General features: G+C 44.3%; 1 protein-coding gene across 1 annotated transcript in view; it reads left to right on the top strand.

The window, feature by feature from the left end:
- Window positions 1-25,475, top strand: part of arhgap15 (Rho GTPase activating protein 15) — a 44,195-nt gene extending 18,720 nt beyond the window's left edge. Inside the window, exons 7-14 of the mRNA XM_062534415.1 lie at window positions 1,176-1,274; window positions 1,577-1,706; window positions 4,201-4,332; window positions 6,078-6,176; window positions 6,643-6,720; window positions 9,083-9,217; window positions 18,629-18,734; window positions 24,766-25,475. Of these exons, the coding sequence (XP_062390399.1) occupies window positions 1,176-1,274; window positions 1,577-1,706; window positions 4,201-4,332; window positions 6,078-6,176; window positions 6,643-6,720; window positions 9,083-9,217; window positions 18,629-18,734; window positions 24,766-24,949 (963 nt within the window). The 3' untranslated portion in view covers window positions 24,950-25,475. The remainder of the gene's footprint in view (window positions 1-1,175; window positions 1,275-1,576; window positions 1,707-4,200; window positions 4,333-6,077; window positions 6,177-6,642; window positions 6,721-9,082; window positions 9,218-18,628; window positions 18,735-24,765) is intronic.
- The last annotated feature ends 2,422 nt before the right edge of the window (window positions 25,476-27,897 follow it).

Below are 27,897 nucleotides of genomic sequence, written 5' to 3'. Positions count from 1 at the left end.
CATCCCCCCCCCCCCCCCCCCCTCTGATTGTGGTGTTCAGCCTCCAGGAAAGCTTGCGCTCCAGAACAAACATGCTTGTTCGCATATCCGTTACCCAAAAACAGTGGAGTCACAAACACAGGCTGACGTGCCTGGCCCCAGACCTTTTCATCCTTTCTTTTTCATTTTTTTTTATTTTTTCTAAGGCAACCCCCCAAAAGCTTTTTCGAAAACTCTCTTGACGCCCTATCACAAAGTCAGCACAAGTTCTCGGTAGCGTGCGAAAACTTTGCCGGTCTGTGTGGTGTGGTCACATTGTGTGTGGTACTCAACTGTATTTTTTGTTGCTATGTGAACAGTATCAACTCAGGTTTCATACCAATTTTTTTTCGGTGAAAACCTACCACATGTGAAATTGTACTACGTGTCTCTGTGACATTGTTTAATCATGAATGTCGTGAATGTAGCTTTGTATCATTTCAGTTTCAAGCGCACACGACAATGGTGACCTTAATGCCACTGTTTACCATAGTTTTACATGTGGAGCGCTTATTCCATTTGACGGTGCCAAGTACTGTTACCGTGCTGTCGGAGAAATGCACAACAGGCTCAATATTTAGTTGACAAGTATCTCACTAATTGTATTCCCCAACAAGAGAACTTTGACTCAGTCCTCCAACATCTTTTAAAGGCTCAGGCTGAATGCAACACTGCGCTGTTGCAACCCACAGCTGTACCGAACGCAGAACACTGCATCCTTTCACTATAGAATACAGTTATCCCAGTCGAGACTAAATCTCTTCACAGTGAAGCCAACTATATCACATTTGACATATTTTCTATGTCATGTCAGTGACCTACAAATGGTTGTACATTTTGACTAATTAGATTTGAATGATACATGTCATTTGGTATAATGTTTCTTCTGACAGTGACAGCAAATGCAAGGCTTTTGACACGCAGCATATTCACCGCCCCAAACAAAAGAATCATGATGTTTGACTGATGTGCTCATAATTTTATATAAATATGCAACACTTTATGAATGTTTATGAATTTGCATAATATGCTCTAGAGATTCTTTATTTTTAAAAACACATGTTACATTTCTGTAATGCAGATAGAAAATAATTTTAGGATCTGGATTTGTTGTTTACAGTTTAAACTGTAATTGGTTTTTTTTCTCTCATTTGTAGATAACTACCTATGGTGGTGACGAGTACCTCCTTCAGTCTGATGACTTCCCTACAATAAGCAGATGGCGTGATGCTATCAAACAGACAGCTGACAGATCAGTAGGTGTTTTTCAGCTTTCGAATTGAATTCCAACCACAGCATCATAACATTATTTAACATTTATTTACATTTACATTTACGTACACAGTATGTGACTTAGCAAGTGACGCATAAATAATTAATTAGCAAATATTGGTTTCCTTAAATCACATCATTCCTTGTCAAAGGACACGAGACATATTTTTTTAATGAGATTCAAGTGTTTTGCCGTGGTGTCTCCTACGCTCTTAAATCTAAGATGTTAGTTCTGTCGTGTTCTGAAGTCCTAACCAGTGATTCTCTGGTGTCATCCATTCTGAAGAGCAGCGGGGCGGGAAGGCCGGTGGGCAAGCCGGGCCTCCACAGGTCCAACAGCACCGAGTACCCCTCCAGGCGAGCTTCAGAGGCCCCCGCAGTCAAAGAACCTAAACCAGAGCACCGGCGATCCCTCAGTGAGTACTGCTATGTACACCCGAGCCACAGGTCCGCACTCAGCAGAGGGCTGTTATCCAGAGAGGCTGGGAGTGCACCAGCGCTAGGCGTTTTTATTGATATCTGCCTTCCCTGGAAGCCGAGGCCGCGACCCCCATCTTGTTACTGGAATGCTCTAGCTGTGCAGAAAGCAAATGTTCACTGACTGCTTCTGACAAAATCAATTTTGTTACAGAAGCGAGCATTTTCAATATAACATCACGTATCAGTATGGCCTGCCCCCCCCTGCACAACTCCCCTCCTACCCTCTAACAGGCATTTTTTGTACTTAACCGGTTTAAATGAGACATTTTTTAATATAACTTTTTTCAAAGTATTTAATTTCACCATGATGCTATACCATACCATTTCACTTTGATGACATAATTCACTCACTGTTTGGTAAAATAGAGTCGTTCTTTTATTTCGTGTACAGTACGGTAAGTGTTTGTGTGTTATTGTGTTTAATATTCATGTGTTGTGTGGGAAGAATGTTGATTTGTGGAGAAGCGCTGGTAAAAAGTGACATGAACATGCTAATTAACATTATGTCAGCATATGTCACAGAGCAATTATGCAAATCCCTGTCAATGGTTCAAGTCAATCTCATCAATTTATACACAGTATATATAAAAAAAAAATCATATATTGATGGCAATGTTGGGTGATCATATTAAAATCCTAATTAGAGACCAGGGACAAGATATGAGCCCAACTCCAGTCTCTTTTTGTTATTGTGAACCGTTGGTCTTTTGTGGCGCTACTGGCGATAATCTCGCTAATTTGTGTACACGGAGAAGACAATCTTCTCCAGTGGCTGCAGGGCACAGATTTTCCCACAGCCCGTGCATGCATTTAGATGGCTAGTATTCCCAGGCAGTGGCCTTGTCCCATGCGGAGGGAGATGTGGTACTAGCGCTCGGGTTTGGAACTGATACGGGAGAGGTTAGCTGGTAGGAGAGCCAATCACTGGAAGAGGTTCTAATGAATAATGGCAAATTAAATGCACCAACACAAATATACGGGACATACCAACCATAATGCAAACTGTTTAAAACACCAATGCTATTCTAGCTTTTGTCAGGTTGTAGTTTTGTGCCTATCTAGAAAACTTCTATCTCTTGACCTCTTAACCCTCTATTGCATAGTGTTGCTTCAGGGTAACAAACCCTTGTCGCCTCATTTTCTCAGGCCTACAACATCATACACCAATAAAAAAGGCTCATTTTGATCAGGAGGAAGTTTGAAAAGCCAACAGAATGCTTGTATTTGATCACATGACTTGTAAAATACCCTTTTCAATCTATTTTCCTCACCTGCACTCACATGCGGCAGGCATGTTTTTTTCAGCTCCACAAACATTTGAAAAAGTGACATTTTCCTTAGGATTTCCATGAAATAAAAAATATTTTCACAATTTTGGGTAAGTTCTGATTCAGTTTCACTCTTGATTATGTTTTTATTGAATATTTATTTAGTAAAAGTGTAAAATAGCTATGTTGCCTCAAAGCAACAACATGCAACAGTGGAATGAGGATTCCCTGTTTATATGCTAGTTACTTACACAGAGTCAAATGGCAGGATACCAAGACTTGTTGAGTATTTGTCAGTATGTACATTGTTTTTTATTTTAAAATACTTAATAACAATAACAATATGTTTATTGATGTGTGCTTATTGATATCTCCAGATGGAGATGCTGAAGAAAGAGATGGAGAGCTGAAAGAGGACGAAGAGGAACAGGCATACATAAACTGAATGGGAATGAATGGATAAAAATAATACTCCTTTGTTGCGCATTGTTACTTCTAGGTAACAAACCCAACTAAGATTGTAACTAGTTGTAAATGTATTACTTTTTCAGCACAAATGTTTTTTTCAAATTAAGTTGATGTTGAAGATCTTTCATAAAATGTATTTTGTTATGGAATAAAGAGATATATTATAAGTAGACTGCACTTTTTGTATTTATTACCATTATTGCATGTTGTTGCCCCAAAGTAACAAACCTAGATCTACCCCCTATTAATATTTTTTTTTATTTTTTTTTATGGAATTGTTCATTGTGCTCTATGACTGGTAATAAAATGTGTGGAAATATTTTTTTTCTTCATTATTTCATATATCATGCAATAGAGGGTTAACCTGGTCGGTTCTGGAGTCCAATACTGATGAATGTCTAATCGTCTTGAGTCTTAGTTTACAAATATTGTCAAATTGTCATCAGATTTAAATGTTCAGGCGGAGGCTCTTGATAACTATTTTTTGCTGATTGATAAATATTTTTGCCGTAGTTGTGAGCTGCCAAATAATTCTCTGGCAGTTGTGTACACATGCTGTCTCACTCAGGCTGCTGCCAACTTTCATAACAATTTTTGGTCCTCATTTTCACATTCTCCTCCCGCCTGCCTGTCTGCCTGTCTGTCTGCCTGCCTGTCTGCCTGTCTGTCTGCCTGTCTGTCTGTTTCTCACCAGTGTTCTCATCCGGAAAGCTGAAGCACAGCGCCTCAGACAGCGCTGACAAGAACGGCGTGAAGAACAGACTGAAGAAGTTCATCTCGCGGCGGCCCTCCATGAAGACGCTGCAGGAGAAGGGCCTCATTAAAGGTGAGCGTTCGCCGAAGCCGCCGCCATCTGGACTCGGACACTTGTTTGCACGGCAACAATCACTTGCACAATAACACACATGGCTTTTGTTTGGAGGGAAGCTGTGTTTTATTCCCTTCCCTCTGAAAGATCCTGACAGCCTCTGGCTTTGAAATTGTAATTTCAGACTCGGGGTTAGTTAAGGAATCGTTACTTGTTAAGGTAAATTCAGTATGATTTTTTTACACAGCAAGTCTATAGAAGTGTTTTTTTTATGTGTACCGGTATGTAATTTTGAAAGAGAGAGAAAAACACAGTATGACGTCTATCATAATTCCTCTCCTGACAAATTATACTATTACAGGACAGAGGGATGCTAAAACTCACAGCAAATAGTACATTTACCGGTTGAGGGCATGTACACCATTAAAAGGGTATTTTTTAAGCACATTGTGGAAGCCTTAGAAGAAGGTAACGGTATTTTTAAATTCCCCCCAGTTTGCATTCCCAGACGTCCCTTCCTTTAATGTTGTGTCCACAGGACAAAACCGGCAGATCAAAGGGAGGGGAGGTTATTGATGGCATAAATAAAAACACGCCGGGATTAAGTCATGGTGCAGGTGGCCCCCAGACTGCCGACTCTGGCACGGCCGTCAGGCAAAGCCGAGCCACTTCACAGAGCGTGGTGTAGCGTCGCGCCGCCTCTGCACCCCCGAAAAATCAGGTTTCTGCTCAGGCGGTGGCACTCCCCTCACTCGAGGAAGGATTTCTCCTCGAGCGCCTGTCTCTTCTGCCACCCCCCTCACCCACCCATCCACCCACCCATCCGCCCCCAACCCCAACGCCTCCCACATTTCCCCTGCCTATTTCCCCTCTGTAAGTTCCCTCAGCTCTCTGAAGTTGATTTAGCATGCAAAGGTGGCCTCCTTGGAGTCATCTGTGTATTTGGTGCACTCCCCCCTACCCCCACATCCCCCCTATCCCCACACCCCCCAACCGCTCGTATGGCAGTGTGAGCTGGCCTTCTTTGATGTAGTGCAGGCTTTAGGGAGCACTCCATTGGCCCCACATTAAATGAAAAGCGATTGATGATGAATCCCATTGACTTGGTACCTTTTGTATCGACAGCACTCGGGCCTGAGGTTTGCTCTTGGCCCTTAAATAAAGCCGGCTACTCTGAAAACATCCACACGCTGTTCAAGGTTGGGCGTCACACCAAAATACTGGGAAAGCGAGCCCATTAAGGACAATCGGACGGTGCATAGTTGCAAATGTAATGAAGCGTAATATGCGGCGAAATGCATTTCAATTATGCAGCGTTTGTGCAATTGCAGTGGTGTCATAACGTGAAAACGGGGGATATTGTGACAGCTCGGAAAGCTGTGTGTGCCCAGGGGAGGATTCTGACCCATATTGAATATTGATCACTTTGAGAGAAATTACTCACCAAATGGTGAACATACAGTAGGATGTGTGAACAACATAGGCTCATGACCGGTCTATGACACTGTCCAGTGAGTCTCTCACATAGTGATCTACAGTATGTGACAGACCTTGTGCTAGCAACTTCCTGACCTACTTCTCCTTGTGGGCTCACACCAAGAAGCCACATCTTGTCCTTTTTCCCCCCGCTCTTCATGGTGGTGGTGGTGGTGTTCTGACTGACAGTTGAATAACTGACATTGAATCAACTGACATCGATAAGTGTGACATAAGCATACTGTACATGCAAAATGTAGAAATGTGTCTGTTCTTCTCGTCCTCAGATCGAGTGTTTGGTTGCCACATACTGACCCTGTGCAGTCGCGAGGGAACTACAGTGCCAAACTTCATCAGGCTATGTGTACAGGAAGTAGAAAGACGGGGTAAATATCAAAGGGCTTTACTAGATCAACTACGGAAACCAGGCTTCAAATAAACAGAATTCTGACACACTACTCTGATATCTGACAATGGCAATGCATTATCATTGCGTAATCATTCCAGCGCACAACACTGTACAATGTGTATGGAAAGTAGTGACTAACTCAACTCAATTGCAAGCATGCTCATAGTTACAGTATGGAAAAGCATAACAGACCTCAGAGGCCTATAAGGCTTAGCAATCTGTGTGTGGTTAAGCAGTTCCTTTACAATCTAGATGTCAATATTTAAGTGTCATCTACAGTATAACAGCCACTTTCATTTACTGTACAATACATAGTTCTGTCATTTTTAGAGTGCTTGCATTTCAATGGATGAATTGACATGGCATTATAATGGGGAAAGTAAAATCTACATCATGATTTTTTATGGTTATACTGTACTTCTTTTTTATATATAACTCCACAGGTCTGCAAAGTGATGGCATATACAGAGTGAGTGGTAACTTGGCCACAATCCAGAAGTTAAGATTCATGGTTGACCAAGGTAACGTTTTACATTTCGCTTTTCCCCCCTGACTATAGGAACAGTAGCACTCTCTCACTGGACCTTTCTGAACTTCTCAGTGTGACTAACCATTATTCTGGTCGGTGAACAAAATTGATATGGTCCATTTGCTCTCATCCACTCGCCCTGTTGTGTTTGAGAACGGCATGAATCACCTACTTACTGCTGCCTGGCGGAGGGGGCTGATGAGGCTCGGCCGCAGCAGCACTTGTTGTCGTAGAGACGTTATTGTGACATGATGAGCCGTGAGAGGGCCGCATCACCCTTAGGTGACCCACGGAGGCGCAGAGCTGCTAATTATTCTGCATTAGATCAGGAATCTTCAACAAAAAAAAAACATTGATTAGGCAGTGTGTGTGTGTGTGTGTGTGTTTTGAACCCAGTGGCTTGCCTTCAGGTGCCCGGCCGTGTAGACAGAGAGACATCACAGAGACAACATATCTGTGGCGCAAATGAAAAATGGCTGCAGGTTAGCCGTCGTCTTAGCGAGTGTAGCTCCTAATCATGCACAGCTCAACAATTTAGAGGATGGCATATTAGGGCGATGATGTCCACATAATGGAGTGACAATGCATCCATTTCCATGGGCTGGTGAGGCTACAGTGATGAGCAGAGTGAGTGGTGTTTGTTATGAATAGAGACATCATGCTAGCATAAACTGGCTAGGGTCGTGGATAAGCAGGTGTGGCATTTAGTTTGCCACAGGTGAGATATCAATGTAGTTAGTCCGATTCATCTGCCCTCATCATGGATGAAAAATATCGTAATTACTGTACTATAAACCCAGGTTTATATAATCATTTTGGAAAATGTCTTCAGCTATGAGGTTAATACATGGGGCTATATGGGAATGCATTTCTTCTCTTCATTGTTCTTTATTATTATTGCATGATCTGATTCTGATTCATCGGCCTATTGGGCACTGCAGTCAATACACAGGTGCGGGTAGTACATGGTTTGTTTGTTTAATTAGCATAAAACACTGTCCTGCAGGTTATTCACAATGTATTTAATACACAAGAAATTACTGTACTCAGGACAGGACAGACATTTAAATCATAAAACACTGCACTGTCTTCCATATTTGTTTGTATGTGATTCTCTAAATTATTTTACTGATTAGTCCATAATGATCTACAGATTCACCCCTGCATATTTTGTTAACACTTGAGAAGGCCCGATTCACTTGACTTAGACTCCACAGACCAAAATAAATGTCTTGCTCTCAAAAGACCCCTATCAATTGAGATGAATAATTATTTCCCCTTAGACTTTAAAGAATACCTAACAACAAAACATGGGGGAACTCTTGCTTTTTATCCCGATGCGTTGCCTATATGGCATGCCTGTTGAGACTTGTGATGGCACAGTGATCTGTCATCCCTTTCTCAAACCTTTTATAACATTCATAGCCCCTGTATAGTTATTAGCCACCTCCTTGACAAAATGTTTCAATGGCAGTCAGCTAGCCTTTGTTCTACACCTTCCCTGAACATTACACAACCCTTGATTTCCCTGTGGGCAGAATATTGTCACAGCTAGACACTCCCATCATCACATCTATAAGATCCTCCCTAAACCCACAATATACTACCAATATGATCTCAATATCCACATGAAAAGGATCCTTTTCATTAGCATGGGTTACGTAAAGGTTTCCCAGTGAGAGTGTGCTGATCGCCCGGCCCTGGCTGAGGTCAATACACATTCCAGCACTCCCGCCCGCCTATCCCTGGAGGGCTCTTGAGGAGGATCTGAATGTGATGTCTTTAATGAGGCAACAGAGATGGCCTGATTAGCAATTAGCTATGGAGTGCCAAGTGTACACTCTGGAGTGGAGAGGCTAATTGAATGGATTCGTGGTCTTTTGTCTCCAGGAGCAGGGCTGCGTAGAAGTGGCTAAAGCAGGTTAGGGAGAGGTCTGGTCTCGGCGAGGCAATTTTTGCATTAGTATTCCGCGCAAAACCCAGAAAACCACTTAGCCCAACGGTTTTGTCTGGGGAGAGGATACCTTGAAGTGGGGCATTACACAAAGGACCCGAAGTGAAACAAAGTCAATTATTTTGAAATGGTGGATATACTGTAGGTGGGCCTGAATTAAATTATTGGATTTTTATTATTGTAAGTCAGAGAAAAGTATTTCTTCATACAAATATTCACGCACAAAGAATTGTCCAAGGAAGATAATAGCCACCAACAACAAATATCCACCACAGCTCATCTCTCTGGTTATTTTGTTGACCTATGTTCGTGATATTCTAACATTAGCATAACAATCATCTTTCTCGTATTCTCTGTGCAATTTGCGTCACATTTCCCCCATTTCTCTTGTGTTTCCCAGAAGAGGCGCTGAACTTGGGTGACAGCCAGTGGGAAGATATCCATGTCATCACCGGGGCACTCAAGATGTTTTTCCGCGAATTGCCCGAGCCCTTGTTCCCTTTCCGCTTCTTTGAGCAGTTCGTCGAGTCTATAAGTGAGTATACCATGAGCTGATGCTGCTGCTGTCGGAGGTGCGACGACTAGCGCTTAGTGAATTATTCAGATGTTTGCTCCGTGCTCATCATCAGGAAGTTCTCACACCCTATTACAAAGAGAGGTGTCGATAAGAGCCATTAAATCTCCCGGTGTCATTCTGAGGCACTGATAGGATTCATTACTGTAAGTTTGTGGGAAAAGAAAAGTGTGTCAGCCAAAAGAGGTCGCTGTTCAATAGGAAGGCCCCCCCCCCCCCCCCCCCCCCACACACACACACTCACACACACACCCCCACAACACACTACCCCTTTAAACCCCCCCCCTGCCTGGGGAGTGGGGGAATTTCTCAGATGGCACAGCCAAGCCCTGCAGTCCAGACAGAAACTGTCACCAGAACAGATTCTGCTGCTGATCGCTCTCCTCCTTCTCCTTCTCCGTCTCCGTCTCCGGCGTGAGCCAAGACCGATCCCCGCGCCATGTCAGCTGGCTGATTGACACCGCGGTGCTCTTCGCTGGCACAGCCCTCCGGTGAAGGCCAAACACTCACGGCGGCGGAGGCGGCAGAAGTGGCGCGCCCCCCCGGCTCTGTCTCTCCATCTGTCCCTCACCCTCGAGCACTCAGGTGGCTCAGGTGGCAAACAAAGAGCCCCTCAAAAGCAATAGAGCGCCACCGTATGGAACGCTGCAGTATAGCATGGCCTTCATACAGTACATTACATGATGTACTCATACATGGATGTACTGTACAGTTAAGTAGACAGAGACAGAAAGTAAACGATGTGTGTTCTTTACAACTCACACAGATGCTATTATCATACGTATTATCTGTTCTTGTGAGGAAGAAACCTCGTTTTACATTTCTATTTATGATACATTTTCTCCCTTACTGCCACTTGCTTTCATCCCAGTGCCTGAGCACACAGGAGACAGGAAGACGTAATCCCAAGGTGCTGCTATAATTTGGCAATAAATATTTACACGCTCAAAATGTAGGCCAGAATACCCACTGGCCTGCAAGGTGCTTCCACCCAGTAAATCAGCCAAGTCTACAAGGCTGATCACTTTCAGATAACGTTTAGACAACTAATTAGTACTGCAAGGAGACCCTCTTAGCAGGAGGTATAATTAGCCCAACCTGCAACACGTTCCACTGGAATTGAGCTAAAGAAAGCTTGGGGGAGGAGAATAAATATAGACTCCTGATGATAAACAGCAGTTAGAGAGAGAGAAAGAGAGGCAGAGACAGATAGAGAGATAGAGAGTCAGAGAGAGAGAGAGAGAGAGAGAGAGAGAGAGAGAGAGAGAGGCCCCTATGAAAGCTCTTGGCTCCTGCATTATTGCTCACCGAGCTTATTACATTCAGGTACGAGTGAACTACTTCAGACTTCAAACGCCTTCAAACTTTTTAACAAATTGATGTTTTGGTCTGCTTTTAAGTCATTCCCAGGTGGTCGACCAGTTAGAAATCAGGTAAGAAAAAAAAAAAAAAACATTCCGTTCAAAGGCACACGATATCAGAAGGTGCGCCAACAAGATCATATCAGTCTCTCTACATCCCGGAAGCCGTCTTCATTAGTGTCTCTCCCATGTGCACTCACTCACACTTGGACACAACAGCCTCTGTTCATCCATCACTGCCTACTTTAAAATGGTGGCCTTGGCTGTGCTGCGCTACACTCCAAAAACAGTGGGCTCGCTGCTATTAGAGCCTCTCGGATCATCCTGGCTGCCCCTTCTGATGGGCGGGTGGCGGTGGCATCAGCTCAGGGACCAGGGGACCGGCTGACTGGACAGGAGGGGGGGGGGGGGGGGGGGGGTGCGATTAGGACAACAACACATTAGCACGTCGCTAATTGTAAGCCCTCTCCTCGGGGGAAACTCAGGGAGAGAGAGAGAGAGCATGTGTACTGGACATATTTGCGTTTGTACAGTCATGCAAAGCGGTTCCCTGTCTGTCACATGTCCAAGGCCTCGCTCGCACACTCCGGCTGACCTGATGCGAACCTGATGCTGCATGATCAAGTCTCATTTACTCCCAATTTTCTGCATACACACCAATCAAACAACTAATAACAATCAAATTCCATAAAACACTTAGAACTGCTTTTTATTTAATTTTATTTGTAAGCTTTTATATATATGAATGCTGTATCTGATCCAATTATCTGTCCCTCCGCCTCCTCCACCCGCACCAAGCTCACGTTCTCAACACCAGAACGTTCCAGTACTCGTCGTGTCCTCCCCTCTTTGACACCCAGCGTGTACCCCGAGATTCTCAGGTGGGGATAGACAGGGAGATGCCAGCTCCCAGGTCCCGCTCAGCAGTGCAGTGCAGTGTTAGTGCAAGGGGGCTTTTTTTGGAAGGTGTAAAGGGGAGCAGCTGTGTCTGCTCTGGCTCTTGGCTCATCTGGACGCCCATCTATTATTCATGGAGCCCCTCAAATCAGACGGGGAGCCTTCGGCCACCTGTCTCTCTCTCTCCGACTCTCTCAGCCTGGTCCAGTTCAATCCAGCAGTCTGTCGCTGACACACACTCGGATCCAGAACCTCGGAGTCTGTTCACACAGTGGCTGGCCCACTAGCACCATGATGACGAGCTCACAAGCATAAATGATCAGTCCATTAATTCCACATTTTTTTTTTTTCGTGGTGAAATTTAGATGTGTCATTGTCACAGTGAACTGACAATAGAAAACTCGCCATTTTTTCGCCGGCAATAATATAATTTTTATTACGCTGTTGAAGTATTCAGTGATAAAACTGTAAAAAATTCTTAATATCTTACCCTCTCATAACTCTTTTAACTCAACTCTGTCATGGCTTCATCGGCATACACGCTCACTGTCCACAGAAAGCTTTTGAAATGCAAAAAGACATCCAGTTTCTATATTTCATCAAGGAGCTTTTCATGTTTAATATATTACAGCCATGATCCTCTAAGACTTTGTTATTCATTAACCAAAAGCATACAATTGGGATACATTTAAAATCTTAATCATAACCTGCAGGACTATTTGCACTGTGCTAATATTTGCCTTGATGGGGTTTAAGTAAGCCAGCAGACTAAGCCTGGAGATCAGGTTGTGCAGTAAGCTCTATTTGAGCAAAGTAGACTCCAGTGTTTGTAATTGGATTATATCCACTGCTTTTTAGGAGCTGCAGCATGCATATTCTGCATTCACAAGGCAAGGGAATCGCTGCCTCTGTGTCAGTGCAGACCCATGCGGTCCACTGGTGGTCAGGTCACGTTAAAACCTTTGTTTATCTGTCAGAGTGCCCGTCTTATTCTGCAAAAGTTTCTCTTTTTGTTTTTCGGTCGCTTTTTGTTGGATAAGATTTAGCCGCAGTGCTGATGGCAAGTGGCTGCTGCAGTAGGAGAGGAGGACAGCAAAGGAACTGCACTGATTATTATGGATGCCATATCAAACCGTCAGCAGCTGAAGTGTGGGACACAGATAATCATTTCACTCTGTACACACACAGGGGAGTCGGGACCAATGTGGGTCATTCTGGGCCGTCCTAAAACAATGCCTTGGGCTGATGCACAGGCTGTGTTGTTCAAAAAAAAAAAAAAAAATCTAGCGTTCAGGCTTTGGCATTTCAGTAGGAGAAGAAGATGTAGTCTGTTTCTACTCTGAATCTGAATAATTCTCCTTTGGATTTACACAGTGTTTTGCTGAAGATACTGGCACTGCTCTCAGGGTGAGCGTTTAATCATAGAGGACGCAGGTTGGCACGCACACACTGCATGTTGAATCACTTGCCGTTCATTCATATCACAATTTGTGATATCTGTAAATTTAACAAAGCTGTCGAATCCACAGATATATTTGTGTCCACAAACACAACCTTGTTCTACACAACTTGTGGCCAGAAGCATTTAGCTAATTAGAATGTATGGATTGCTGTAGAAACTCACTCATGGATGACTGCATTTTTAAGTTATTAGTGAGTACTGAAAAGGCTTGAGTCATTCAACACTGAGTTACTGATACGCATTTCCATATTCTGATGTGTTTGTTTCCCAGATGTTTGATCTCAGACCATATAGGATTTCAGTTATTGGGTACGTAGGGAATTAAGCCCCCTTGACCTTTAAGGTCACATTGCCAAGTCTAAGCAGTTGGGCAGCAGGGGCAATAAGACAAAAAGAAAATGTTTATTTGTGTGTCTAAAAATCGATTCTGTTGGGAAATGTCTGAAATGCTGTAATTCTCTCTTGTCATAACACCATAAATCACTCAGGTCCCTGTTGGTTTCAACACATCCTGCCTAATGCTGTAACCTGGGACCGCGCAGGCATGAAAAAAAAGAGCCTAATTCGAGTGCAGAACGTTTCGCTTTCCTCTCAAATGACTTTCCAACCGCGGAGAGCTCATGGTTCAAACGGCAAGATTGAGATTGATTAGAGACATTTTTCCCCAATAATCACCACATTTTTGTATTGTGTACAATTATGTGCATAGTTGTGACCAGAAAGGGAAAAAAAAAAAGCGGGACAGTGATTAACATGGATAATGATTTTCCTACACAGAATTCAATATCGGGACCCTTGTAAACTTTCAGATGGTTTCTACCTAATGACCTTTCACTGATGCTATTTTTCTGAGAGCCTGGCTCTCCCCCCTGCCCTGACTTGCTCTGCAGTAGGGGCTGCAGTGAATCAGCACATCTAAATGCGAGCATGGAGGCTTGTTATATATTAATGACTCCATCCCAGCCATCTGTCAGAAATGGAGGATGAGGGGGCATCTCCAATATGTTAGCTACCAACGGCTAAGTAATTAGTGAGTGGTGTCCTTTATGCCAGCAGTAATGACCAGATTAAATATTTTAGAGGCCGACTGCCACAGATTTGTTATAGCCCCGGGAAAGTTAGGGCCTTTGCCTCTTTGCATAACCGTAGGGCCGTTGGTTGGGCTTCTCCGGCATTGCCAAGGTTTTACAGGGTTCCGACGAGTTGGGGAAAAGTTGTCGTGTTGTCACGGGACGAGAGGGAGGCGTGTAGGTCACAGAGCAAGCTCGTTCTGTCGTGAGCTCACGGCGCGGCGGAACAGGAAGGAGGTTAGACGTCTCCGGCCGTATGTTTTGTTCCCGGCCTCATGTTTCTTTTTCTTTTTTTTTTTCACCGGGATAAAACGCATGTCTAATTGACCGTGATGACAAAGCAAGGAAGTGTTAACAGACCAAACCAATCAAGCAGCAGGCTTTACCTACAACAGAAGGTCAGGGCCTTGGCTCCGTGCTCCTGCGCAATCCCAGGACGTGTTCGCCCGTCTGTGCTCAACTGGCAGACCTGGCAGCGCAGGCAGGCATCTGCTACCGGGCGCCCATGCCAGCTCGGTGTGTACACGCAGACATCTGCTCCGACCATACCCAGGGGGCCTCCTTCACTGGTACAGTTGACTAGGAGCGCCACTACTTTTCTACTCAGCAATGCTGTCCTCATTCCATACTAATAGAGAGGAAGACAGGCAGGCACAAATCACCATTGTCAGAGAGAGTGGGTCCTGCAACAGCGCTCCGTTATTACTTAGCACCTCAGTGACTGAAGTGTGCAGCACATTCTATCCCGCTGTAAGTGTCAGGGTTTTATTCTGTTTAGGAGTAAGCGATCTGTACAGTGACGTGAGCAGGGTCAATTTCCTTGCTGTCATTTCTTTGATTCACTGAAACTATTCTGTTATCGATCAGACAGGCACTTAAGAGAAGGGTCTGGGAGTAATAGCTGTGGAGTTTCTTCTCTCCGGTGAAAACCTCTGTCAATCAGCTATAGTTATACACACACATATGAGGACGCTAGCATCTGTTTGGGCTTAATTGTTTTGAGTAGAGTAATTCAGGCCTGACCTTTGTGCTGTGGTGATTAGCTGAAGGTAATCAAAGGTGTTGTGACTGAAATGACCAAAAGCAAACCAAATGGTAACGTTATGACCTGATTGGAGACACCTGAATGAAGAGATCCTATAACTCTAATGCTTCTGAGTGTCTTGAAATAAAATTTCTGTGATTTGTATTTCAGGACATACATTAGTACATAGTATTAGTATTAGTTTATATAATAGTATTATTATTATTAAACATCTCTCCCATGTATATTTGAAATGTGGTCATAAATTAGGGCACACTAAGACACGCCTGCAGCTACTGGTGATAAATGGCTCAACTAACTTTGATTAATGTGAAGTTTTAGCTGCTTGGCACATCTTGAACAAAATATTTGAATTTCCTTCATCTGTTGGACAAATATTTGGTTTTAGTTTATTGTGCTTTTCCCCTCGTTGTTGCGAATATAACTGACAAATACAGATCTGTGGCACTCTGTGATGAATGAGACACATTTCCCAGGGTCAGAGGTCACTTTGGTCCATTAGCAGAGGGGAAAAAATGGACAAGATGGTTTCTCTGGGGGTCCCGTGCCTCAAAAGGAGGGGGGGGGGGGGGGGGGCGTCCGCGCTGTAGAGGGGGGGTATCATGGCCCAGTGCTGGGGCAAGGAGAGCTTACGAGCCCGGGGTCAACGATCAGGGGCTCCAGTTACAACCTAACAGCCTCTAATGGGAGCCCACTATTAGACATCATTATGTCACGGCCCGAGCTCTCTGATGTGAGCGAGAGGGCCGCGAGTCACCGCAGATCCAAACATCGGTCGGCCGCCTTCGGTCAGACGCAACTGGAGTCGGATCCGGAGGGCCGGGCGCGAAAGCCGGTGCACAGGAAGCACTTTGAATGAACTCGCTTTTGTGCTGTGAACTGGTCATAGTATACTGTATCAGCACCCACCCCACCACACCCCCCCCCCCCCCCCCCTTTTTCTGTGTGCACATGCTCAGACACGCATGCAGAACCCACACACTGTTTTGGTTTCTTTCAATAAAAGTGTTATTACCCTCATTGTACCCTCATTGTGCTCGGCATGGCATTTTTTTGCTGTCAAACAAGAACTTGCGCATGTGGATACAATAAGGGGAGTTGGACAAATAATACAATATGCTGCCTGCAATGCATTTGTGTCTGTCATTGTTAGTCCAGTAGTAATAGGGTCAAACCCGGAACAAATTAGTAACAAGCTGAATTTTTCAGGATATGTTCAGAATACCTTAAGGAATAACATACTAAAAGTCCCCGTGAATCCCCCTTGTGCTCTCTGAGATATTCAAGATGGCGTCCAAAATGCCCGCTATTTGGAGATATTTCCACATCTCAGGCTTAAAACCTAATACAAATGCAATTAAAAGGTCAAAATATATGTTTTATAGGGCAAGTAAGTCAATTTCATCATTAGTTTATTGAATGGAGACATTTCATAATAATACAGTTACCTCGTATTGGAACACATGCTAAAGTTGACTGTATAAAATCGTCTTTTGGAAATTGATCTTAATGCCTTAAATGGAAAAAATAGGAAATATCCAACCTTTAAGGAGATCAATTTTGTCTGTGAATAATATCATAATGGTTTTTATTTCAGTTAGCCTATTAGCTGGTTTCATTCTCATTGAGCTCAATGCAATTCAAACCAGCTAATAGGCTAACTGAAATAAAGCCATGCTATCTCTTGGTGGTGAAGGGTATGTGATGATGTGGGGTTATTTTAATTCCAAAGGCCAAGGGTTCTTTATCAGGGTGCATAGTGTCCTGGATGGATCCATTTATTTTAAATAAATAAATGAATAAAAAATCGTCCTGCCTCTATGGGAATTTTAACACATAGGGTTAACATAGGCGTTCCAATACTTATGACCCCTGTATTTTAAGGAAAACATTTATTTATTTACGATACATTATTCATTCAGAATGATATTTCCTCATTTTTTCATAGAGTGTACCGTCACACCGGTGTGACAGGAATGTTGGAAAACTAGATGTAGCCTACCGCAAAGGGATACACAGTATGACCGCCGCTCAGTCCTGCACATTCTCTCCGCAAATATCAATCACGCTTTTGTTTCCATCGCCTACTCCATCCCCTATTGCAACTTTTCTGTATGTAAATGAGTGTGTGCATGTGCGCTTGCTTTTGTGTATGAGTGCTTCTCTGTCTATGAGTGTGTGTGTGTGTGTCTGCTTGTGTGTGTGTTTTATGTGTCTCTATGTGTATATGTTCACTGTGTTCTCTGCCGTCACTGTCACTCCAATATCAGATCACACACTCACACACACACACACACACACACACACACACACACACACGCAGGCACACACTCTCACACACACACACACACACACATACGCACGCACACACACACACAGAGAGAGAGAGAGAAAGAGAGAACACACACAGACACAGAGAGAGAGAGAGAAAGAAAGAGAACACATACAGAATACACACAGAACATGCACATACACACATACAAACACACATGTATACACACATGCAAACACACACACATGTATACACACATGCAAACACACACACGGGCACACATAAACGCACCCATACACACAAACACACACACACACAGGCTATAGTACATCACACACACACTCACTTCACAGCTCCGGTGGTCTCACAAAACTTACTCAAAGGTGTGTGTGTGTGTGTGTGTGTGTGCACTGTGCATCTGTGTGTGTGTGTGTGTGTGTAAGGTGTGTGTAGGTGTGTGTGTGTGTGTGTATGTGTGTGTGTGTGCACTGTGCATGTGTGTGTGTGTGTGTAAGGTGTGTGTAGGTGTGTGTGTGTGTGTACTGTGCATCTGTGTGTGAGTGTGTGTGTGTGTGTGTGTGTGTGTAAGGTGTGTGTAGGTGTGTGTGTGTGTGTGTGTGTGTGTACTGTGCATCTGTGTGTGTGTGTGTGCCTTCACCATACCAAGAGATTAGCATGGTTTTATTTCAGTTAGCCTATTAGCTGGTTTGAATTGCATTGAGCTCAATGAGAATGAAACCAGCTAATAGCTTAACTGAAATAAAACCCTTATGATACTTATTCACAAACAAAATTGATGTCCTTAAAGGTTGGATGTATCCTAATTTTTTCCATTTAAGGCATTAAGATCAATTTCCAAAAGACGATTTTATACAGTCAACTTTAGGATGTTTTCCAATACTTATGGAGGTAACTGTATTATTATGAAATGTCTCCATTCAAGAAACTAATGATGAACTTGACTTACTTACCCTAAAAAACATATATTTTGACCTTTTAATTGCATTTGTATTAGGTTTTAAGCCTGAGATGTGGAAAAATCTCCAAATAGCGGCCATTTTGGACGCCATCTTGAATATCTCAGAGAGCACAAGGGGGATTCACGGGGACTTTTAGTATGTTATTCCTAAAGGTATTCTGAACATATCCTGAAAAATTCAGCTTGTTACTAATTTGTTCCGGGTTTGACCTTATTTTGAGCTAATGCTCTTGGACTATGTAGTGGAGCAGAATACTGAACATGCACTCACCTCTTTCCCACGCAGAAATAAAGGATTCCAAACAGAAGGTCCAGGTTGTGAAGAAACTGGTCCATCAGCTGCCCAAGCCCAACCACAACACCATGAAGCTCTTATTCCGACATCTGCAAAAGTAAGATACCAATGCCTGTTACCAGTGCCACCTCCTGTTGGCATTAGCCGAGAAAGTGCCTTGATGGGGTTTTTTTTATATTTATCAATGAAGTTTTAATTTCAAAAGGCAGCAGTTGAGACTTGCCCCAGGTTTTTAACGAGTAACCATTGCAGCAGCTGTGCAAAGCTCTCACATGTCCACAGAGAGGACCACCAACGAGTGTATGAAGTTCGTGTCACTCGGGCCTGTGGGTGGGCAGGAGTGCTGAGCACTTTAAAGAGCTTTCTGAGTTCCAATTCATGAAACCCCCCCAGTCATTCAGGTGGGTGTCCATTTCTGTTGCCACCAAAGAGTTGGCCATGGAGGTTGAATGCAGTGTATTATGCTAAACTTAGCTTTGTGTTTGGATATCTGTGACATTGTCAGTAAGCAGGATGGCAAAGACACCTACAAGCAATGCGGCATAGACAACAGGCAGACAGCAGATAACTTGATAACTTGTCACCAATTGACAAGTGAATTACTACAATTTCGAGACTGTTACACACACACACAGATGGCGAGCGGAATGTTTCTCTCTCTGTTCCACACCGCACGCACACACACACACACACACACACACACACACACAGTGCAGGGCTGAGCAGAGAGGATAGGCGAGGCGAGGAGAGGAGAGGCTGTTAGGACACGAGACCAAGATGGCCATGCTTGGCAGAGCCCACGGGGCCATATGGCTAACTCCATCTCCCAGGAGAGATGTTCCATCCCCGTTTTAGCCTTACGTGCATTTACCGCCCTACCAGGGGGGCCAAGAGACTCATCTCAGATTGATGAGCAACCCCCCCTCCCCCCTCCCCTGATGGAACATGCCCTTTGGCTCTCGAGCTGAAGTCTGTTTGGTTTCATATGCCAGGTCCCACCCATCCTCACCAGGGTTTGGGACGCAACCCAAGCCGGGCTGACAATGATGACGTGCTGATGTATTCTCATAGAGAGATCACTGTCCTGTCCTGTCACTGTCCTGTCTTATTTTTTTTGTACTACATACTGATGTAAATGTCATGTTCTGTCATCGACCAACTGACAAGCACACATACTGTGCACGAGGACGCACACACACGCACACACACACACACACACACACACACACACACACACACATACACACACACACACACACATAAACAATACTGACGAAAAAGTCTATTCAAGGCCTCAACATCTTACAGACATTTTTTTGCCATACGCCAAACCTCACTCGAGTCCTCAAAACTATTTCAGTCGAAATGACACAAGTACAGCAGGCGTGCCTAACACCAGTCACGTTCTCATTTTTAATGACTGAAACAGATAAACTTGTGAGGACATGCTCCTTTCCCAGACCCTTTTTCAACGACTTGTGGGGACAACGTAAATCCCGCCAGTGCCACCGAGTCTGTCCGCGCGGCACACTCACTTTGGGCTGGAGGAATAATACTAAGGGCACAGGGCCCAGGTTTGGAGGGCCAGGCTCCAGGGCTGTGGGAGCCACTCCCAGACCCACTTGATGTGGTCCCAATTTACATTCGGCTTTATGCTTCTCTCGCTTTTACTCAACGTCTTGGTGTGTCGCCTCGATTTCTTTCTCTCAGTTCGACTTCACTCTCTCGCTCATTCGCTTCTTCCTTTTCTCTCTTCCCCTTCCTGCCCTCTCTCTCTCTCTCTCTCTCTCTCTCTCTCTCTCTCTCTCTCTCTCTCTCTGAAAGTAAGTAGGGTTCTTGGGATGAGACAGACTTTTCAGACCAAGAGAGAGGAGTTTCATTGTTCACGACAGGAGGAGAATTCTTGTGCATATTGTTTCTTGCTGTACTTAATCCATGTTCACCAAAAAAAAACAACCTGAAATGAGCTTCAGTGTCTCACTTTTTCAGGTGGTTTTCTGGACTCAGGAAGAAGAAAAAAATTCCTCTCAGGCTCTGCCGAGCAGGATGTTCAAATCAAGAATAAGCGATTGTTTGTCACTTCGCCTGTGTGTGTCCATCTGTGTGTGTGTGTGTGTTCATTCCTCTGTCGAACTGTGGCATTCATACCAAAGAGGGGAAGTGTGTTTTAGTGTCCCGTTTTCCTTGGGGGTTATATTTTCTTTCTGGTTTTGGCTGCGCTGGGAGTGGCGTAGGAGTCTGGGACGTTTCGAGCGCTTTGTTGTGGGCTCACGCTGTACCCGTGCTCTCTCTCTCTCTCTCTCTCTCTCTCGACCTTTTTTTTTTTCTTTCGTGTCATTTCTTCCCCACCCCGCGTCCACCACCCGAGCCTGGATTCAATAACCAGTTGTGTACTCGCATTGTGATGATGTGGTCAAGGAAACCAGATTTTCTCAAGCGTACCTTCGCTTACCCATTCTATTTATGCCTCTTCTTGTGGGTGTTTTTGTCACTGATGCTCATATTTCCCATTTACCACAAGGGCTTTAAAGGAGCTGCGAGGTCTGTTTTTCTGCCGTTAATTCAAGGTTCTGCTCACCGCACGCTGGAAAATAAACCTTTCGCAGCAAACCTCTGTGGCAGAGCAAGCTGATCATTGGGTGAAGGTGGTGGGAGTGTGGTGGTGTGTGGGGGGGGGGGGGGGGGGGGGGGCAAAGGAGCAGTCATCGAATGTTCTCCTGTCTCCATGCCTGCTATCCTCCCTGTTCTTTCCCTGTTATTTATAGTCGTTTTTTAATCACGCACCTTGGCTGTGTGGTGGATCTGTTCGGAGTTATGGCCTTGTGCACAAGCCGGTGTGGAAAATGAACCGTAGGTGTCACAGAGTTCAGACTGGCAAATGCCTGCTGCTTCACTAACCAACCAGCACTGGCAAGAAGGTGTGCTTGCAGATATTAAGAGGCGTCTCTTTCTTTTTTTTTTTTTTCAAAAACGAAGTAGCCCAGTGTCCGAGCACGTGAGCCGACATTCACGTGGTCGTCGCTGTCAGCGGTATCTTCCTTCGCTTGGCGACGTCCCTTCCTCATTGGCTCACAGTTTAGACAGCAGGAGTCATCTCTGCACAGTTCCACTTCCTGTGCTAGAGCAAACTTTGGGGAAGTGGGGGGCGGTGGGGGCCTTTTGCACAAACACCCGCTGCGGTCGGTTTATCAGCAGACACTATCGCCTCGGTTCAGCTGGGGCCAGCCGCTATTAACACGAGGAGCACTGGCGCAGTTCAGACCTCACAGCGACGCCTCCAACCCTCCCTCCCCGTCCCTGTCCCTGCCCCTTCTTCCTCCTCCTCCTCCTCCTCTTCCCTCCTTTTTTCCTCCTACCTCAATTTATTATTCGTCCCATGATCCTCAAGGAGCCGGCGAGCCTGACCCAATTAGCGGAGGCCTGCCAGGCGGGGGAGGACAGCGGCATCGCGCGCCATCCACCACTTCCTGTCATCCCCCCGCGTGGAAATGAGATGCTAATTAATGACCACTGGCATCTTGAGCCCGCACATGTCAGCTTACGTCGGGGCTATCAATGATTTGTCAGATGCAACCGAGCGCGGCGCACGGTCACTGCCGGTTAAGCCGGCCACTGGCGAAGCTGTGCTCACCCTCGCACAAGCGCATACAAACACACACACACACACACACAGACACACGTGCATGCATGCGCATGCATTCACACACACACACACACACACACACACCAAAACGAGCAAGTGCAGTGGGGCTGCACGTAAACTGATAACACTCTAATGTGCAGACTACCTAACCACCAGTAGCTTGCGCTTCACAGAGAGCAGCAACATTCCTCCGTGTCCCTGTGGTTTGCTTGCCCCTGTTCCATTGTGCGCACACAAAAGGTGTTAAAGCACCGACTCACTACGGCCTACATCAGCGGCACATTGGGAGGAAGGAACAGGTAGGTATTTTAGGGGCGCCATCTGTCTTGGATCTGAATGGTCATTGACTTTTTATGGCTTGGTTAGAATACAGATGTTTGAGGTCCACAGCATCAATGCACTTGACCCGCCTCTATGGTGCATGTTTGATACAGAATATCTCTTTCTTTCTATCATTTATCATTTGTAATGGCTATACTTTGAAACAAAGGGGAAAGAGAATAATTTCCTGTCTCCGTGATGGCCAAAATCATGTATACAAAGTGCACTGTAAATGCAGGACTATTAGGTTGCACGATTAGTCTCATTATCAGGATAATCACTGATGCTGTGGACCATTTCTGCTGTGTCCAGTGCAAAAGGAAGTGGCAATATTTTTTTGTTGAAGTGAAGTTGCAATTTAGATGCGCGGGCCAAATGCCTTGTTTATGGCAACTTACGTCAATTTGGGAAATTGAATCACCTTATGCTAGATCATTAGTGGACCATTAGCAGTGACAGCCCAGATCCTTACATCGGAGTGTTCTAATTAACTTAAAATGCTGATGGCAGGCCGAGTGGCCCTGCAGTGATGTACAGGGGATACGATGGCGCAGGGGTTAATTACACGCGTTAATGGAGAATTATGGCGAGCACTTGTTGGAGGGAACAGCCTTTTTTTTAAAATAAAAAAATAAAAAAATCCCACTGCTTTGATTACCACGGAGGCTCAAACGGCAGAGTCCCTGCGCGGCTCATCTCTCGACGGTCGCTGCGCGTTCATATGCCAACCATCAAAACCAGTCTTTGCACAGTTCAGGTTCACGATCAAAGAGCGCTTTTTTTTTTTTTTTTTTTTTTTCAAACGCATTTAAAGTTGTTCTCTTTTAAGTCCCGTTCTTTCTTCCGCCTCTCCGCGCGGCGCTCTATAGCTTGGTGCCGAGGAGGGCAACACGTGAGCGGGAACTTCCTCAAGCGCTCTTTAATGTGCCCTAACGAGCGTTTGATAGGCCTGATTAATGGACGCTGATGAACAAACTTCCTGTAATAGCCGTCCCCACCTGTAACTGCGGCACCGTGCCTGGAATTCATTACCTTATAATCAGTCCTATTTAGGCATCTGTTTCCCACACATCTATTTTCCAGGAAGAGTGACATATTTGTACTTCACAGCTGTAGAAGAGAGAAACGGAGGGAGGTAGGTATTTGCAGAAGAGATTAAGGTTGCACAATAAAAACCCTTACTTAAACATTTTTTTTCCCTTCAAACGAGGCCCTCTCGATATTTACATGTCGTCTGATGAAATGTTTATCTGGTTTAGATTTGCACAGTATTTCAGCATCAGTATGTCATGAACTCTGGATTGTTGCGTGTGCATTCTTTGACACCCAGTTAGTTTGCAGAGAAGTGTGTCCACTCGGTCTGGTTTCCAAGGCAACAACGATGTGCTCAAATTATCAGTGAATGTAAAACACACACACACACACACACACACACACACACTCTTTCACCCCCTAATTCTTTTTTGAAGACGCTCCTCACTATAGAGCAGAGGATTTGTGCGAGTGAGTGAGCGAGTAGTACACTCATTCCACCTCAGAGCTCTCAGGCCGCGTTCCACCAGAGGCTTGGAGCCGAGCCCTCCGCCACAGTTCTTCCATCACCTCTCTCTCTCTCTCTCTCTCTCTCTCTCTCTCTCTCTCTCTCTCTCTCTTCCCCCGGCCTTCCTCGCTCGTGGCTGCGCTGTGCTGCATCAGGCAAGCCTTGGCCCGGGACTGGGCCGTCCACGAGCCAGGTCACCCCTGTATTGATTGTGTCAGTGCGCGGGGCCAAAACCTCAGCCCAGGGAGGGAGGATAGCTGTGCCGCCGCGAAACCAGGCGCGAGTCCTCAAATACACTCTGTCCTCGGCCCCACAGATGACTTATGGTGTTACAAAGGGCTTGCCTTTTGCAACATGAAATTACAGAGAAGGAAAAAAAAAAAAAAAAACATGTAAATCTTTCTCGGGTTGTGTGGAAGATATGCGCTTAAAATGAATGCCAGTGTTTTGCTGCTTGTGGTAAGACATTTCGAGTCGTACGCATACTTTGCTGTCAACTGTACATCTGTAAGTTTTAACGCAGATTAGCTAAAAGAGATTAAACCTGCAGCGCTTCCACAAGTCGATACTTTCAAGGTTTCTTTTATTGATAACTTTTTTCTCCTTTTTGTCGTTCCTTTTCAGAATTCTCTGTCATTCCACGAAGAACCTCATGTCAACACAAGGCATCAGTATTGTGTTCGGGCCAACTCTTATGTGGCCAGAGAATGACTCAGGAAACATGGCAGTCAACATGGCGTACCAAAATCAGATTATTGAGTACATTCTGATTGAGAGCCGTGAAATCTTTGGAACAGATGATGTTTAAGAAATGTACAGGACGGCTAAATATGAGTATATGATATTATTTTTTCTAAACAAATGCATATGGTAATACTGGTATGAACATTGGCCAGACACCGTATGAGAAAGGAGGCCACCCAGTGTATCTCCTGGTAACTGAGGTACTTGTAACTGCCTAGGAGGATGCAAAGTAGGCATTGTATATATTTTTTATGTACATATGTGTTTGAAAGAGGATATTTTCGGAGAATATTTCCACTGGTTTCTGACATGCAGTAATTTGCTATGATAAATATTCAAACATTTAATTTTAATGTCCGCACAATGTCCGTGAGATGTAGGAAGGCCTCACTGTTTCATAGTCTGATACAGATTTATCTGGTACTGAAATATAATTTAAAAATCTCATTTATTTTTTTTTGTTTTTCATCATTGTATCTTCAGATACAGTATGTGACTGTGATTTGCATCCTTAACATTTACACTTCTGTATTGCGCACATGTATTTTTATACTGTAAAAGTACTCCAATAAATTCAGGAATGGACTGTGTCTTTGGTACTTAGTGATTCTGTGTCAAAGGTACAAACAGAAGAATGGGGAATAATGCATGGCAGTCCTCCTGCCGGTGACCATCTAGAACATGTTATGAGCACACTTGTAATGCTTTAGGAGTTATGCATTGTGGAGTGTGGCAATGGGCAGTATGTTTACGTCACAGGTATAATGTAACCACATATGACTTTTTGTGATATACTGTAGGGTACCATCACTGATGAGCTGCAGGTGTAGCAAAAAATATCTCAGTGATAATGTTTATTTACATTATGGTCATGTTATGGTCAATCTCTCAGCTAGGGTTGATCATCCATAAGCTGTGTGTCTTTTGATACAGGCTGAAGCCTAAATGAACACAAAAGACAAATATGTAAAATATCAATTTATATCAGACATAAAAAGAGGACTTTTATGGAAAATAGTAAGCCTGTGCTGTTTGTAACCGTGCTAACAGTTCTATAACTCAAAAATAAAAACCAATATACCTCATCCTGGTGTCGTGAGGAGCTTCATCATTGATGTAGTCATTGACATACAGTAATTTGTAGCATTGCTTGTTTAATTTACCTTACGTGATTGGGGCCATTTGGCTGCCATTCTGTGCTAGCGATGCACTGAACACAGATGTGCTCTCTGATCGCTCCATCTGACATACAGTTAATCCTCATCAGTCACAACTAGACCATATACTGTATGCCTTCTGCCAACAACCCATGCAGAGGACGACGACGATCTACACACACTGTTCTATCGCCTCTTTCATTGATACATAAAAACACAGTCTGTCAGGCCTCGGGCCGTAGGTCGTTGCCGTGGAGGACTTAGACGGAGGAAGAATAGCTGACGAGGTCACAAACGAGGAAGAAGACAAGCAGGCGAGCATGACCAACAGACAGTAGCTAATAACAACAGATCAGACTGGGTTTCCCCCTTCCAATGTAATGTACTGTTACATTTCAGCAGAATGAATCTGTTGTGCTCAAACGGGCCAAAGTCCTGTTGTGAAGTCATTCGGGGACTTTTGGATAAATGGCTATCAGAATTGCATTATAGCTCCAATTGTGTGAATGAGTAAGTAGACCTAAAAATATTACTCGTTTTAAAAGCCAGTTAAGTCCGTCTGTGGACTGCGTGTGCCCTTGTAAATGTATTAATGTCATTGCAAATGGATGTAACAAACAGAGGCGGGAAGGGTGGTTTGGTTTCTATCGTCATCTTGGATTTTCTTTCTTTCTTTTTTTGTTGTCTTTTTGCAGAATGAAGGTGGAATATGGGGTATTTTGAAGCAAACTACATTAATGCATGGTTACCACGGTAATCACAATCAGAGCCCAGAGTCGCATATTCTTAGAGAAGCAAACTCATACTCTGACCTTTGCTGATGAGTACATACTGTACACAAGACAATTAACTACACATTAGCCCCCTCCCATGTACAAACACACACACACACACACACACACACACACACACAAGCAAGGCAGGAAGAAATAATTATTCTCTATTAAGCTGCCCCTATTAAGGCCCCGCCATCAGACTACAATTTATGGAGCTGCTCCTGAAAGCCATCAGTCGATCATGCCACAGAGAGAGGCGAGAGGCACTCTGGCTAGTCTAATCACAATCACAGGGTCCATATCAAACGTCTTGTCATCCGGAGTAACACACGCCAATATGTCCATGGTTGGCCACAATTAACAGAGGCGCCCCCGTTCAGTCACACAACTCCAAAAGGACCAGTCTGGGTTTTTTTCCCCCTCTATGCGTGTTTGTCGTACTATAATCTTTGGTACAGTATAAACCTATCAGCGACCCAGAATCGTCTGAGCACAATTTGTCATTCAAACCACTCCTTAATCACAACCCTCTGCAACGCGGGGCAGGAAGCACAGAAAACAAATGGATAAGTTTGGTTGGTAGAGGCAGTTATTGTGGATAGTAGCATAACGGCGTAAATTTTGCTCGAGGGCTTGAGTCATACAGTTGGCAGAGTCACCCATGAGGCCTAATGGGGTGCCGTTGGCTGTCTTTGTGGGAGGACGATGGTTAGGGAAAACCACGCTCACTGTCTCACACTTGGACCTATAAAATCAGAAAGAAATATACAATGTACAATGTGTCTCTCAGCACTAACTCACTAACTCTTTTGGTCTGTTGGTTGAAAGTAGAGATGTAACTCAAGCCGTGTTTCTTTTAATTGACAATTCACTTTTGGATGGGGACCATATGACACATGGGAGAGTGAGCGCTGGATGTGGGAGAGGGATGATAAGACTGTTTTATAACGAGCTGTGTGATCTAGATATGGTGCCGAGCAACAACATGTTTGTCCCTCAAGTAAATAAAAGCAACTGATGTAACATGGGTTTCTAAGGTTGAAATTACCCCAAAGGTTCTTTTAAATAAACTGAGAGCA

Source organism: Sardina pilchardus, chromosome 4 (genome assembly GCF_963854185.1).
Source record: "Sardina pilchardus chromosome 4, fSarPil1.1, whole genome shotgun sequence".
NCBI lineage: Eukaryota > Metazoa > Chordata > Actinopteri > Clupeiformes > Clupeidae > Sardina > Sardina pilchardus.
The sequence above is the reverse complement of the archived record's forward strand: the minus strand, read 5'-3'. Positions and strand labels throughout refer to the sequence as shown.